This window comes from Tachypleus tridentatus, chromosome 10, assembly GCF_004210375.1.
Source record: "Tachypleus tridentatus isolate NWPU-2018 chromosome 10, ASM421037v1, whole genome shotgun sequence".
In the NCBI taxonomy this organism is placed as follows: Eukaryota; Metazoa; Arthropoda; class Merostomata; order Xiphosura; family Limulidae; genus Tachypleus; species Tachypleus tridentatus.
In genome coordinates this window covers 91,342,350-91,358,095 of record NC_134834.1, presented here as the reverse complement: position 1 = coordinate 91,358,095, position 15,746 = coordinate 91,342,350, and the positions used below count along the sequence as shown (strand labels likewise).

The window sequence follows — 15,746 nt, the reverse complement described above, 5'->3', positions numbered from 1 at the left end:
AAACCGACACTTTCAACTTGACTTATTTGTCAAAATGCATATTTTGGTTTATGAAAAGCTGGAAATTCAGCTGTGTAAATATGTGTCTCAGTAAAATATAGTGTAAGCGCAAACTGAGTATCAAAACAGTTTATAGCAGTATTTTACATTAGAAAATCGACACTACGCACATGAATATTTGGTGTACATTAAAATAACCTTGATATCCTTTTTTTATATATAAAAATTTAAATATAAAGTTTGACATCAAACATTCTCCAAGACGTACAACTAGAAATATGTTGCAACAAAAGTACAAACTCAAGCCTTAATTTGAAAAGTTAGGGGAGTATTAACCCGTTCTTGCTACAATGATTTTACCTTAGCCCCCAGTGAGGATCGAACTCACGACCCCTGGTTTACAAGACCAGTGCTCTAACCACTGAGCTATGGAGGCGATAGATAAAGTTTCTATAACAAATTTTATGATTTTTTTCTAGAGTTCAATTTGAATATTTAATGTATTTGATTGTTTAGGATATATTTTTGAAAATGGTAGAATAAAAGTAACCTTAGATTATCGCCACATTTATGACGTTAAAATCGCTTTAAGGTCAGTTCAGACGAAAACGTTAATTTTTAATGCTCTACTTAAACATAATTTATAACTATCTCATTATATATATATATAGAGAGAGAGAAAATGAGATAAATGATCGCTTAGCAACAGTATGTTTTTGAAAATGTTTTATCACAGGTATTTATCGTATACAGATTTAATTACACCTTTATTTATAAGTTTTAAATAATATTCGACAGCCTTAAACGAAATGTAAGCAAGAGGTTAAATCATCCAAAATATCAAAGACAATCGTTTCTTAAATTCTCTGAAAAAGTGTATAATATTACCATAGAAAAAGTCTAAAATGGCATATTGCCTCAAATGTCACAACCAGATTCATGGATTCTTTCATAACATAATTATAAAGTATTTACAAAAGTAATTTTCATCAGGCGTACTTTGCTACTGTCTCCCTATACAGTAGACAATTTATAGACATGAGTAGCAATTCAACGAAAAGACTGATTGTCGTTTCTTGATTGGCCTCACCCTGCTTACAAGCTCACTTCTTATCAAAGAAAATATTTAATGTCCTAGTAGAAATTCTAACGCTCGAAATAATTCATTGAAGTTGAACGGTTTGTAATGTTCGAAATCTATAAACGTTCCTGATCCAATTCTGTACTATTCCGATTAATAGGCTTTATTCATAATTATAGCTTCCTAGGCCTATATCATAGTAACTGTAGCTGTCCAATAATAATATCCTCTCTCTCTCTCGCTAGTTGCATTTTATAGGAATCGCGCTAGAACATTGTTGAAATTTCTACAAATTCGCGTAGTTTTCTTTTTTGCAAACAAAAAATTGTATTTATTGAATACAATAATTTATATAATTTAGTTTATAACTAAATGTTATCGAAATTTGTAGAAGATTCTTGAAAGTAAAAATCAACAATATACGTCACATGCAAAAAAGAAAACTATACAGAGATAAGTGTAGACACTAAAATAAATTTACAACAGTAAATCTGTTAAAGAGGTCAGTATATTTGTTATTATATATATATTTTAAATATCAGTATTTGTTTAAGTTAAGTTTATATTTAAGAATGCACATAGCTTATACTGATAAATTTATATTGTGAAATTTCCGCCTACTCATTAAAATTATAGACGATTCTCGAGTATACGAATTAACAATATATGCATGTATTTTACCTTCAATATTGTTTTGCAGGCTGAAATTTCTAGAAACTGTCTTCATGCCTATAAATCTAACCAACGAGATGCGCCAGGAGACAGTATATATTATTGGGTTGTTATAGTTGGCCCGGCATGGCCTAGCGCGTTAAGGCGTGTGCTTCGTAATCTGAGGGTCAAGTGTTCGCGCCCGAGTCGCGCCAAACATGCTCGCCCTCCCAGCCGTGGGGGAGTTATAATGTGACGGTCAATCTCACTATTCGTTGGTAAAAGAGGAGCCCAAGAGTTGGCGGTGGGTGGTGATGACTAGCTGCCTTTCTAGTCTTACACTGCTAAATTAGGGACGGCTAGCACAGATAGCCCTAGTGTAGCTTTGTGCGAAATTCCAAAACAAACAAACAAGTTACAGTTATGGTACTATAAGCCTCAGAAGTTACAACCATGATTGGTATAATGCTTATTAATCGTGAACTTCAGGTAATTGGCAAGGAACATTTATAAATAATAAACCATTTAACTTCAATAGATTCATACCAAACATTAGTTGTTTTAAGAATACGTTATATAATTTTAGTGGTCGAATAACTCGGCGTGCGGCCGGCGAAATTAGACGAGTACAGAGCTAGCTAGCTACCTGTTGAGTGAATCGTACCTGCATCAACTGGAAATTAGCTCACTCATCGTGAACACTCGATAAGATATCAAGGAAATTCCAGAAACAAAAATCAATATTATTTTTAAGTTTGCAAAACTCTTGTACGTAAGTCATTATTTGTAATAACCATTATCGTAAATTGTATCATTGTTTGTATATTAAAATATATTTGTATTAAAAAAGAAATTATGTGTATCAATCTTGTTGACAAATTGGATACATACGACACTTATATAACTTCAAAATATAAATTACAATTTAGCTCAGATTTATGCTATTTCAAATTATAATACGTAATAACATGTACATAAATATATATATATAAAGTAATTTGTAAATTTTGAACTTGAAGATTACCTTTTTCTGATGTGATTATAACATTATTTCTCACACAGATATGTATGAATTTACTTGCCCACTTTATATCTTAAAAGAATAGTATCGTAGAAAATTAATTTTAGTATGCGTTTATGTGTTTTACTAATTTATTTTATAACAGAATATTTTCTACAGCTCTTCATTCTTTGAAATATATTTTGTTTCAAAACTAAATACAATTAAAACTCCATACATGAAACAAAATTCAATTTAACTTATATTCATTTTAGCCACTAGTCTAGTACTAATTTATAATTTTCCCGTGAGGGGGCCAAAGAAGATGTGGAGGGGTCGCTCACACAATCTACTAACTACAGTACTATATTGTTAGTCTGTCAGACAGGTAACCCAAAGTATATCACGTTATATCTATTGTTCAAACAAAAGACAAATTGAATCAGTAACATTATTTCTACGACAAGCCGAAAACATTCACTGACATAAAATATGTAAAGCATCCCTTTCAGTTCTTTATTATAGAAATTAGGTATCTTATGATAGATCACATGATCTGAATTGTAAGTTATTGTTAAGTAATAGCGGTCTCATTCTATTGTGTCACACTTATTACTTTAAAATGAGCTACAGTGCTTAGTGTTCCATATCGTTCACAAATCATAGATAGAAATTAAAAATCATATTTAGATACTTTGGTCATGTGACCTGATGACGACAAAACCTTGTTAAAACGTAGTTTATTGATTACCCTGTTAAACGTTGCATCCAATTCTGCCAAATGTACCCATGTATTGGGTGAGAAGCCTCGTCGGCATTGGATATGGCGAATGTAGTGTGGTTGTTGACATATCTATAATATTCTCCTTTCCTTTTACTCGCAGACTCTTAGAATTTTAATAAAATAGTTTTAGTTTCCCATTCAAGCCGTTTCTAAGGCTTATTACTTTGAAAATAAGTTTCTTGTCATGAAACACATGAAGTAATATTCTTTTTACAAATGAGTTGTACTTCACAATGCAACCAGATAGCAGGCTTATACTCATTTTGGGATGAATTTGAAACATTATCAACTCCGTTTTTATACATGTATGTGACATTTATGGTGGTTGTGGAATTATTATGTGTGAGTAGAAATAAGCATTGTTAAAATTACCGACCTCTACATCTTGCGAAACAGTACCATTAATACCACATATGATATGTACTACATTCTACGACTTTTCGTGTTGCTGTGTACTGGCACAACTGGGAATTGGATGATAATAATTACCTTTATCAGCCGACATATTTTCTGTAAAAGAAAAAAAATCTGAATAGAGTGATTTTCACGTTCATCAAACTTCAGACACAGTGAGCACACAAGAAATGTTCTTGCGAAGACAACTTTCCATCAAGTTACCACAGACAATAACAATGCTCTGAAAACAATTTTTTTCTCTCACATCTGACATGATGTCAAAGCTAACTCGAATTAATTAAATGCTATCTTGGAACCATCACTCTGAGATTTGTTCATATTTAAGCACAAAGCTACACCACTGGTATCGAAATCCGGTTACTAGCAGTGGAAGTCCGTAGACATAGGTGCTATGCCACTTGGAAGCAGTCTGAACTAAATGTGCTTGTGTTTTCTTGTAGCAAAGACACATCTGTCTATCTGCTGTGTCCATCGAGGTTATTTTAGCATTGTAAATTTGTAGACTTACCACTGGGGACAAACTATATACAAAACTTAGTACATGATGATACCACCACAGAATTCTCTTTTTACGGGGTTTTAACTAAAAGCACTTTATTTTTGTGGGTGACCATAATTTGACCTTTATACCATGATGTCATATCAAATAGCAAATGGCCCCGAATGTGCCTAAACTTTCGATATCAACAGATTTTCGATTTCAAATTCTAAAGCTACTTAAATCTTTAATGTCGACTTTAACGTTCCAATATTCATACAAACATTTATCATAACGCCAATAATAATATATCTTACGGTCTTCAAATGTGATATAAAGTGTCCAAGATAATCATCGTATCTTTCTCTGATTTCAATAAAACTACAGAGAAGTAGTGTCAAGGAAACTATAAACTAAATTTTGAATACATTAAACTGGTTCATCGAAAGTGAAAATTTTCGTGAACATATGGTGTTGGCATACAACAAACTACATAACGCTTGATCAAGGACAAGTTATGTGTGTGTGTGTGTGTGTGTGTTTTCGTATAGCAAAGCCACATGGGCCTATCTGCTGAGCCCACCGAGGGGAATCGAACCCCTAATTTTAGCGATGTAAATCCGTAGACTTACCGCTGTACTAGAGGAGAGTGATAAATTATTAACTGTTTGTTCGTACTGCAATATTTTAATATAATGATACTGGTAAAGGCTCGGCATGGCCAGGTGGGTTAAGGCGTGCGACTCGTATTCTGAGGATCGCGGGTTCGTATCCCCGTCGCACCAAACATGCTCGCCATTTCAGCCGTGGGGGCGTTATAATGTTACAGTCAATCCCACTATTCGTTGGTAAAAGAGTAGCCCAAGAGTTGGCGGTGGGTGGTGATGACTAGTTGCCTTCCCTCTAGTCTTACACTGATAAATTAGGGATGGCTAGCGCAGATAGCCCTCGAGTAGCTTTGCGCGAAATTAAAGAAAAAAAAAAAAAAACCTACTGGTGAAATTTGTTATCTTACATACCTGAAGCGCTTTCATAAAACTTTTATGAATTGGGTTTTGAATACAGTTGTAAGTTGTTAGATGTGATCCATGTTTTATAATACAATTTAAGTAGTTAGGTAAATATAGTCCATGATCTACCAATCATTGGTTGATATATGTGAATTTTATAGATTTTTTATATGTATCACGAGGTTCTTATTTTATTGTTTTACATTGCCAATGAGTTTAGATAATTATGTATTTGTCAAAAATATTCGCTCTTAGGTATTAAAGTCAACAAAGAATGACGGTTTCGTCCTGGAGCATTTGCTGCTTGTCTTCAGCCAAAGCTAGATTATGAGCTATTTGCACTCTGGGAATAGAACCCCAGATTTTGCGTCGTAATTTCTTTAGCTTACCGCTGACTCACCGTTAGATGAGCATGCTAAGGAGGATGAAACTCATGTGGGGCCTTTTTCATGCTCTTACACGATGTGTAGTTCTTGCTGGAGAGAATATTTAGACAGAGAAAAGTATATTTATTTGAAAATCGTTGTTAAGAGACTGCTGTAGTCCAGGAAATTTTGGAAAACGTTTCGAGCAGTTAGAACATATCTTCATCAGGTATTACGGAAAATCTAAAGATTGAAATAAAAAACATGCTTTCTTGATTCATTTCTTAATTGGGGAAGGTCTGAATTATACTTTAAGTTTCACAAATAACATTATTTAAAGGACGAGGAAAATACGGTAAACAACCTTGAAGTTCGAAAAGACTTCCAAAAACTCACTAGACAGATACACCCCATTATTAAAGCCTTTCAAGTAGACTAGACTCTAGTTCAATTTTTTTAGATTTTCAATATATATCAGTTGGTAGATTAGGTGTTATTTAACCTTCTTAATACAAAATTCATACATATAGACGAAGAAGTTGACTCTGTGTTTATGATGTGTACATTATCACTTATCTACACAGATAACAGACAAATTTCGCTAGAGGCCGTCTCAGGCAATAACACTAGCCCTCAGACCACGTGGATTTTGTTTTGCGCGCGAATACATATGACACAGACGTATTATGATGAGTTCTGCGCATGAATTGTGAGTCGGTGTTAGCATGAAACGGCGGCGAAATTTGTTGGATTTTAAACTGGTTTAATGTTCAGTTGAAGAGTTCGTCATTTTACTGAGGTGTACAGATGGGTATGAAGTATGTCCGAACCACGACGGATAGCTTTTCAAACTAATGAAAATTTTACGAAGGAGAAAACAAAAGAATTGCTACCAACCATACGATTTTGCCTATCGCTTGGTGAGACCACCGACAAATCATGCCCGGAATACAACTATACAGACTTGGTGAAATCAGCACTGGTAAGAACAGTGAAGTTAAGCTACCTTTGTAGGTTGTGAAGGCTATACGGTTAGCTACGATTCTGCCTGTGTCGAACTTCTCCATGATGGCTTCCATATCGTTTTTCGTGGCATTTTTGGTGCAACGTTAGTTTCTTATGTAGGCATTTTAAAGATAATGAAGGATGTTTGCTACTGGCACTTATAAGACAGATAGTAGATATTCACTTAGCTTGATATCATATTACTTCATTCTTTTGAGATGTCTTGCAGTATTATGTTTTTGCATGAAAGGAAAGTAATGTTTAAATGTTAAAATTGTTAGATAATTTTTATAATTTGCGTGTCGCCATGTTGAAAACAACAGTGCTCGGTTCTGGCTTTTCGTCGAAGGAATGCCTGTTAGTACGGTTACGGTCGGCGACGCTAACCTGACTATCCGAAGAACCTTAAAGCCGATCATTCTGATAATTTTAAATACATGTTTAAAACCATCGGTCTATGTTGTTAAAAGGGGTGTTGTAATAAGATATAAAGACTTTGATTTCTACTTTAGACGTAAACAGCGTCAATGTTAATGGAAACTATGACAGTATAAATAAAGTACTATAAACAGAGCTATGTAACTGAAACAAAAGTTTGCTGTATTTAAGTTAATGTAAGATGTTTTGTTTTGTATGTTATTATTAACATTATGATTTTGTTCTTTAGTATGGGATTTGTCTCGTCTGCAGTTTAGCATTAACCCTTTTTTTTTACTACTAGTACTAACCATTTCCGACTGTGACACTTCTAGTGAATGTAACTTATTATCAGTAAATGTATTTTAGAATGTCTGATTTAGAGTAAGGAGGTGGAAAACAGAAATGTAATATCACTTGTGAACGGGTTTCCTTGTGTAATTTGTATAGTATTGGTTGGAGGCATAAGTTAGAAGCTTTGACATGAGTCATTAGGCTATCTTCAAGGACACATAAAGCAAAGCAGCAAAATTTTCGATTGTGGGATTTGACTCGTTAATTGTTAGACGTAATAAATGTTGGTGTTGATTACTACGCTAGTAATGTGTCACAGGTTATCCGCGGAGCTTATCATTCTCGTGCGTCGCTAGTTTTTACATAAATATAGTATTTTAATCGACTTGTCGAGGAGGGTGGGGCGTATTGGAAGATCCCAAACAGTGAGCTGGGGACGGTTAAGAGAAAGTTATAAAGCGTCTGTGTAAACATGTCTGTGAATTGTAGAGTTGCGAATCGTATTATGCTGTCAGTTTTTATTAGAATGTAGAGGGCTGCGCTAATATATATAGACGTGCACATATCTTGTTAAGCCAAATGTATTGTTTTGAGTAAATAACTATCGGAATAGTGATTTGCTATGGTAAATTACTTTTTGTAATCTCAATGTTATCTGATGTTTTTTATTTATAATTCATTTATAATAACAGTATTGATAAGTTTATATAGTTTAGTTATTACTTCTGTTATTTAGACATAACAATTGAGAAAAATAAAAAAAATTAAATAACGTTGCTTTATTGATGTATTTTGTAGAATAAGTATATAAAATCTATAATACCCTACCCTTTAGGTTTTATGCAGGACTTATTACTATGGGTTGGTTAGGTAATAGTAATGCTGGTTAGTAAACGTTTGTGATCTAGTTTGATATTATATCCAAAAATAGTCATGCACAAAATGTGTGTGTTAACATACATAAAAAATATACTAAAATGCTGAGAAGACATTCTGTCGAGCATGTTTTTCTTATCTGAAGAGATGCACATTTTAACAAAAGGAGTCAGACTGTAGGAAGAGGGATCTTAACACAATGTTATGCGTTTGGGATTACAGAAAATTAGAACTTGCATCTTTCGTGAAAAGAGTATTGTTGTGGAGAAGAAAGAGCAGTAGTTAAGTGGTAATGCTAAATCGTGAGCAAAACTTTTTTTTTCTAAGTTTTTAGCTGTGGTGAAAAGAGAAAATAGTTTTGGTTCTATATTGGTGAAGATGTTACATTTTAGTAGGATATAAAATGTGTAACTATTATAGATCGAGTAGGATGCAATAATTTAACAAAGGATCATATCATTTCAGGTTAACACTCTACCACTGCCAGTAATTGTGTTTTTTCATAAACAAAAGAACTTTATCAGCAGTTTAGTATTGTGTGGACATGCCCAGTGTTTTGTTGTTTATATATATATATATAATATTATATTTAATCTTATTACATATGCAAGTTTTAACATGTTAGATGTTGTTTAAGTAGTAGTCAATAAACTGTATGTGTACAAACCTGTTACTTGCTTCTCATCCTGTGATGGGGCAAGCTTGACTAGTGATTAGTAGTTGGAGGGTCTATGGTTTGCATCCCATTAATACAAAGTTTTACTGTACAGTTTGTTGTTGGAGTTATGTTAGAAGAGTGAGAGAGAAGTTACACTATTAAATCAGTGTAGCCCAAGAGTTGATAAACTATCTTCTTCCTGGCTTCTCAGTTCAAAATTAGATATGGCTAGTATGGATAACGATAGCCTGTTGTGTAGCTATGCTTGTATATTTGAAACAAACTATATCTGTAAGAAAGAGTGCTTCAATGATATTGTCTGTTTGCTTATAATTGTGAGTGATCTAAAGTACAAAAAACAAAACTCATGTGGGATTACTTTTAAACAGAGTTGATTTTAAAGTCCTTCTGTATGAAACTTTTATAATGTACATACACTGAAATGTAATTATGGTCAAAGTTTTCTTGCATGGCCTTAGCACAAATAGAAAGTAGTGGATATGAAAGTTTAGAACTTCAGATGCATTACATTATCCAAGGAAATACATAAACTGGTTGTAGAAGGATTTGCTTCCTGTCCTATTTGAGCCAAAGCAGTAATTTAAACATATTTGTTTATCTGAATTACTTTATATTATGTTTAGAAATAGAGAACTGATTTAATAGTCAGTTTGTATTTTAATGCACAAATGAATAACAAAAACCTAATACAATATAAATCATGGACTTATTTAATCCTGTGATCTGTGTTAGTTCCACAACATGATATCAGTATCTTGATAGACTTTAGTCAAACCACTAAGTTAGTTCAACTATGAAAGATAACTGGTTAGCATCATTTTAAAATGTGATGCTCCTATTAGAGAGAGAGTCTTAAAATTAGATTTGTTCGAGTACAAAGCAGTCAATCTCTCATCTTGGCTACTGTTTAATTCTTGCCTTAAGGTAGCATTTTTTCAAAGAGTTCCAAAACCAATCAATGAAACAGAGTTTGATGTAGAAAGTACTGAGAATACCAAGTTCATAATGAAACAGGATAGAGGACAGAGAGTGTAGAAGTGACAGATAACTCCTTACCATTAGCACCACCATGGTATGAGATACGACTGATTTTTGGATCGTTATAGTGAAACATTTGTAGGCACCTGTGGCAGTAATTATATTTGTCAAACAGTCTGACATAAATGTTGTTTCTGCTGAAATTAAGTTATTTATCTTTACCACTTTAATAATGATAATATCTATAACCATGGTAGAAAATAATTTACAGAACCGTTTTAGTTGGCATGGAGATATTTATTAACTGCAACTAGCAGTATAGTTTGTAGTAATGAGTGGATTTTGTCAGTAGGCTGGCAACATCATGAGGCAATGAGAATTCAGTTACTTGCTCAAAATACGGAGCAGCTATTATCTTTACATGATGAACTCGAGCACCTTAAATTAAGAACCGAATAAATGTATGTGAGTGAAAAACTAATGGAAAAGGGAAAATTGCATTGAATCTTCAGTAACTATAGTGATAAGTATAAATTTTTATGTTGAAGAAAAGAAATGGAGTCTAACAAGAATGTAAAACAAATACCTAGACCTGGTTATTAATTTTTATAAAACTAATTGATAAGTGTATGTTAATAAGTCGTACCTTCAGTTAAGAAAAATAAACTTGAATATTAAACTCCTTTAATAGCCTAGAATTGCTGATAACTAGTTATTTAATAAAACAACTTAAGTTAAACTTATGAAGTTTAAGATGTTTGATTAAAAACCCATAATATTCACTTAGTGTAGTAAAATTGTATTAATTTCCATGGGTTTAAGAAGGTGTATTTGCTTTGTGTTAGAAATTAAGACTGTATACTTTGTATTATATGAATGATTTGAGTACACAAACACATTTGTTACTGATACAGTTTTTTTTTCATAATTTTTATAATGTTAATTAAACAAATTAATTTTATTAGCATTAATATTATTCTTGATTAATTAATCTTTTGTGTGTTAGTAAATTAGTTGTAGCTTTCTAATACCTATTACAGTATGTTGTATGTTATTGTGGTAAATGATATTTAAAAAAAACAAAAGGGGGGGGGGTTAAAAGCCAACAAAATTATCTGGTAGAATGATTATTTGCATTATTTTAGTTCCAGGAGTAAAACTATAAACTATATTCAACTTTTAAATTAATAGTATCTGTTTATATAATTGAAACTAATACTTTTAGGGCATGAGAAAGACTCAGAAATATAGGCTAAAGAGCAGGTGCTGGTGTGTCCGCTTAAGTTCAGATTATCTGGGACATCACACTGATCGTGCATACAAGTGTTGGTTCATAACTGTATTTTTGATGATGTATAGGAAATTTGTTGATGTGGAGAAAAAAATTTTTGAAAGTGGATTTGTGAATTTATAATGTCTTTTGGATTTATAAATTGTTGTAGCATTAGAAATTTGGTTTTTTTTATATGTATTGATTTTGTATCTGTAATGAGATTAATTCCAGGTTAAGCCTTGTGTTGGTCACTTTTGTGATAAACACTTGATAAGTCTTTATCTGATCAATGTATAACAACATTGAGAAATGATAATCATATGTGTTTCTTATTATGTGACGAATTTTATAGGAAACCTGGGGTTTGGCTGTTTAATGGAAATTATAAATTACAAAGCAATGGGACAAATAGGTTATTTGCAGCTATGCCATCATTCTGGTGCATAGTTTGTATAGTTGACATGAAAATTGGTGATGTTGTATAGCAAAATTTAACAATTCATTAATAAAAAGACAAGAAAATGTTCTATGTAGAGAATAATGTTTAATTTGAGGAAGGACAATACTAGTTTGTTGGACAGGAACTTGTGTAAAGAGAGAAGTGATGTCATAATTGAACATATAGACATTTGGATTCAAATTTAATCATAACCGAAAGTTATACACATTTAAGTTATTAAAAAGAAATTAACAGAAAATTAATATAAGTGAGAAAAAGTAGTTGTCGTGTAGCAATTTTATAATGGCTGGTAGCATATGTACACAAGTAAAGACAGTTTTTAATGGCATTAATATTAAAGCTGGGGCTAATAGCAGAAACAGTCTATTGTGGAAGTGAACAGTATTCAAACAGTTAACAAATGCTTTTCTTTTATTTTGATCTGCTCTATACATAAGCTTAATTTTGATACCAAAGAAAGTCTTGTTAGCAATGACAGTTTATTTGTAGTGTTTGGACAATGGAGAGGCCTTTTTTCATGTGTATTAATGGAAAACTTGTAGTTATCAAAAATTGTTCCCACTGTATGTTGTTTGGACTTGTCTAAGAAGCATAATATAAAGTTAATGATTCCCATATGTCAAAGTTTTTTTCTCAAACGAATACAGTATACATAATTTTTCTTTGTCTTTATTACAAAAGTGTGTGGTTTTTAAATATTTGCAGACTTGACAGCATAGTTTATTACAAGGGTGACACTCATTTTGAGATTAAATGAATTGGTTTTAAATGAGTCATGTTATCATTTTCTTCTTATGAAGAAGTAAACTAGAATCAATTAAAAAAAGCTAAACCCATTCTCTGCTGAAATAGCACTGAAGAACTGGTGCTGAATTGCAATCTGTTCTGCAAGTTTAACCTACCAGAGGTCAACTGGTACCCATCCTATAGCTTGATAGATCAAAACAGTTGGGGTCAAGTGTTTTGGTCAAGAACACAACAGCATGTTGCAAGTAATCTTCAAACTTGCAACCACCCTGCTATGAGTCTGAAGCACAAAGGCACACTGATTCAAATGAATTATGTTAATTTAATTGTTTGTGCCTCTCAGATGAGTTAAATTTAAGATAACTTATACAGCTGCCAGACTTTCAATATGCAAAATATTTTAAGAAAGAGACAACCCTAGTACACAGAACCATTCTCCTCTGGTTAAGTCACTTTGGGTATAAAGTACTATAAAGCATTTTTAACACTGTTTGGTTTGAATAAGCTTTTTAAAGTTTTTGTGAATTAGGTTACAAGTTATTTCTTTGTAAATATGAACTGCTTCATTAAGAATTAAAAGTAATTTGACTTTTCAAACCATTTGTCATGGTTGAGTTTGAGGTTTTCTTCACAGGACTTTTCTTATAGCTTAGGTGGTAGAAAATAAGTCACTCTGTTCTGTACAAATTGTTTTAACACCATTGTTCATTATTATGGTGCCTATCCAGTAGCATTTAGGACCACCTGAGCTGAATAAATAGTAAAGTAGTAAGTAAAGCAGGACACATTTGGCTTAACTGTTGGCCTAGTTTAATGTATGTGTGTTTGATTGTGCTGTTTGGTGTTGTAGAATGACTACTTGAAGATGGTTCTTTTGTTTGTTAATGGTCTTTGAACTTAAGGACAAGTCTGTTTATAGTTGGGGGTTATTTGACAATCAGTCTGTGTTATATTTTGGTTAGGGCATTAGTTTCTGTACACTAGTTTGAACATAGGGTTATGGGATCAAGTCTGACAAGTACACTAGTTTCAACATAGGGTTATGGGATCAAGTCTGATAATTACACTAGTTTCAACATAGGGTTATGGGATCAAGTCTGATAAGTACACTAGTTTCAACATAGGGTTATGGGATCAAGTCTGATAAGTACACTAGTTTGGACATAGGGTTATGGGATCAAGTCTGATAAGTACACTAGTTTGGACATAGGGTTATGGGATCAAGTCTGATAAGTACACTAGTTTGGACATAGGGTTATGGGATCAAGTCTGATAAGTACACTAGTTTGGACATAGGGTTATGGGATCAAGTCTGATAAGTACACTAGTTTGGACATAGGGTTATGGGATCAAGTCTGATAAGTACACTAGTTTGGACATAGGGTTATGGGATCAAGTCTGATAAGTACACTAGTTTGGACATAGGGTTATGGGATCAAGTCTGATAAGTACACTAGTTTGGACATAGGGTTATGGGATCAAGTCTGATAAGTACACTAGTTTGGACATAGGGTTATGGGATCAAGTCTGATAAGTACACTAGTTTGGACATAGGGTTATGGGATCAAGTCTGATAAGTACACTAGTTTGGACATAGGGTTATGGGATCAAGTCTGATAAGTACACTAGTTTGGACATAGGGTTATGGGATCAAGTCTGATAAGTACACTAGTTTGAACATAGGGTTATGGGATCAAGTCAGATAAGTACACTAGTTTGAACATAGGGTTATGGGATCAAGTCTGATAATTACACTAGTTTCAACATAGGGTTATGGGATCAAGTCTGATAAAGATATATTTTTAATATTTTGATACATTATTTATATGTGTAGATTTGTACTTATTATACTTGGTTAATATTTTAGACTAAGTCTTGTTGGTTTCATTTGAAGGAATATTCAATTTTTGCCAACTTATTTAAGATTTATTGAGTTAGTGAATTGTGAACTTGTTAAATACAGATTTGAATTTTAAAGATAATGTTTTACAAGAGAGCACTTAAAACACTCAATAAAGAAGGTAAACACAGAAGAATAATCAGAAAGAAAACTACAGATATAGAATCATATTCCCTAATATATGTAGGCGAAAGGCCTTAAAGCATGCAGAGATGAAAGCTAGGGCTCTTAAAATGTCAGTATACAGACACATCAGGTCTACAAGGAGCAACCAAGTAGTCCATCAGTAGTCAGTGAAAAATTATAGAAAAGTAACTAAACAAACTGTGGGGGAAAAATCATTGACATCATAAATTAACTTGTGATTGAGATATTTACAAAATCATAGTTAAAACACTACAGATGTACAAAAATATACCAAGCATTTAATGGTATTAAAATGTGTATTAATTTTATATTGAAAAAATACTTCATGTATTCCATTCTGAATTTCACAAAAATCATATTTTGTGATATTTTCCTCACTTTTGTTGAAGAGAAAATTGTAGGATGTAGCTTTTTTTCTTAAAAGAACAATAATATTTTATGGCAGTAAAATATGAACACTCTTTCATTCACACCCTAGTTACAATGTGATGTATGTTAAAGTCAAATTACATGTAGTTAATTTTGTCTATTTAGACATGCAGTGTAACTGTTGCTTTAACAGTTAGTAAAATAATTAAATTGGCTTATGGTTAGTGATTTTATTAGACTCCAGAGCAGTTTCTGATTACATAATATTTATTATGTTGCTTAAAAATATGCATATTAAGGAACTTCTATCCCAACTACTCCTTTTTTTTTTTTTTTCAATTTGGTCACCTTAAAAAAAATAATTGAACCCTGATGTAAACTACTAAGTCGCTACAGTACTCAAAAAGCTACAACACTATTATTACATTTAGTACATGCCAACCCATTCTCTGTGAATATGTACTGTAATAAATTGGAGAAACAAGAACAACAGAAGTCATAACTGGAGAGCATAATTAACATAAGAATGTAATAAATTGCTGTTTGGAATAGCTTTTAATTATAGAGAAACTCATAAAATATTTCACTAACAGAATAAGATCATATATGATAAAAAGAAAATAAAAGAAGTTTCTTCAAGTGACTTAACAGATAAAACATTTGACCAACTCAGCACAGAAATCATCAAAACTTGACATTTATTATTATTTTTTTAAACATTCACACAGTTAAATCTTAATAACAGAGACCACAAATGAGTGAATAGTAGAACAACAGCTTTTTCTATTAAGAAGACTTGGAATTAAATCTTGGTT

At 32.4% G+C, this 15,746-nt stretch overlaps 1 protein-coding gene and 1 non-coding gene across 5 annotated transcripts in view; one reads left to right on the top strand and one right to left on the bottom strand.

Annotated features, from left to right (window-relative positions):
• Nucleotides 1-363: 363 nt before the first annotated feature.
• TRNAT-UGU (transfer RNA threonine (anticodon UGU)) lies at nucleotides 364-436 on the bottom strand. The gene has a single exon. It is a non-coding gene; the product is annotated as a tRNA-Thr (tRNA).
• A 6,026-nt stretch (nucleotides 437-6,462) lies between these two features.
• The window catches only part of LOC143229847 (uncharacterized), a 63,009-nt gene continuing 53,725 nt past the window's right edge, over nucleotides 6,463-15,746 (top strand). For 2 of the 4 annotated variants that reach the window (XM_076462679.1, XM_076462677.1), the window contains exon 1: nucleotides 6,463-6,768. In XM_076462679.1, coding sequence (XP_076318794.1) covers nucleotides 6,607-6,768 — 162 coding nt within the window. In that variant the 5' untranslated portion in view covers nucleotides 6,463-6,606. Of the gene's footprint in view, nucleotides 6,769-7,375; nucleotides 8,128-15,746 lie in introns of those variants that run through there. The other 2 variants (XM_076462676.1, XM_076462680.1) reach the window with 2 other exon arrangements.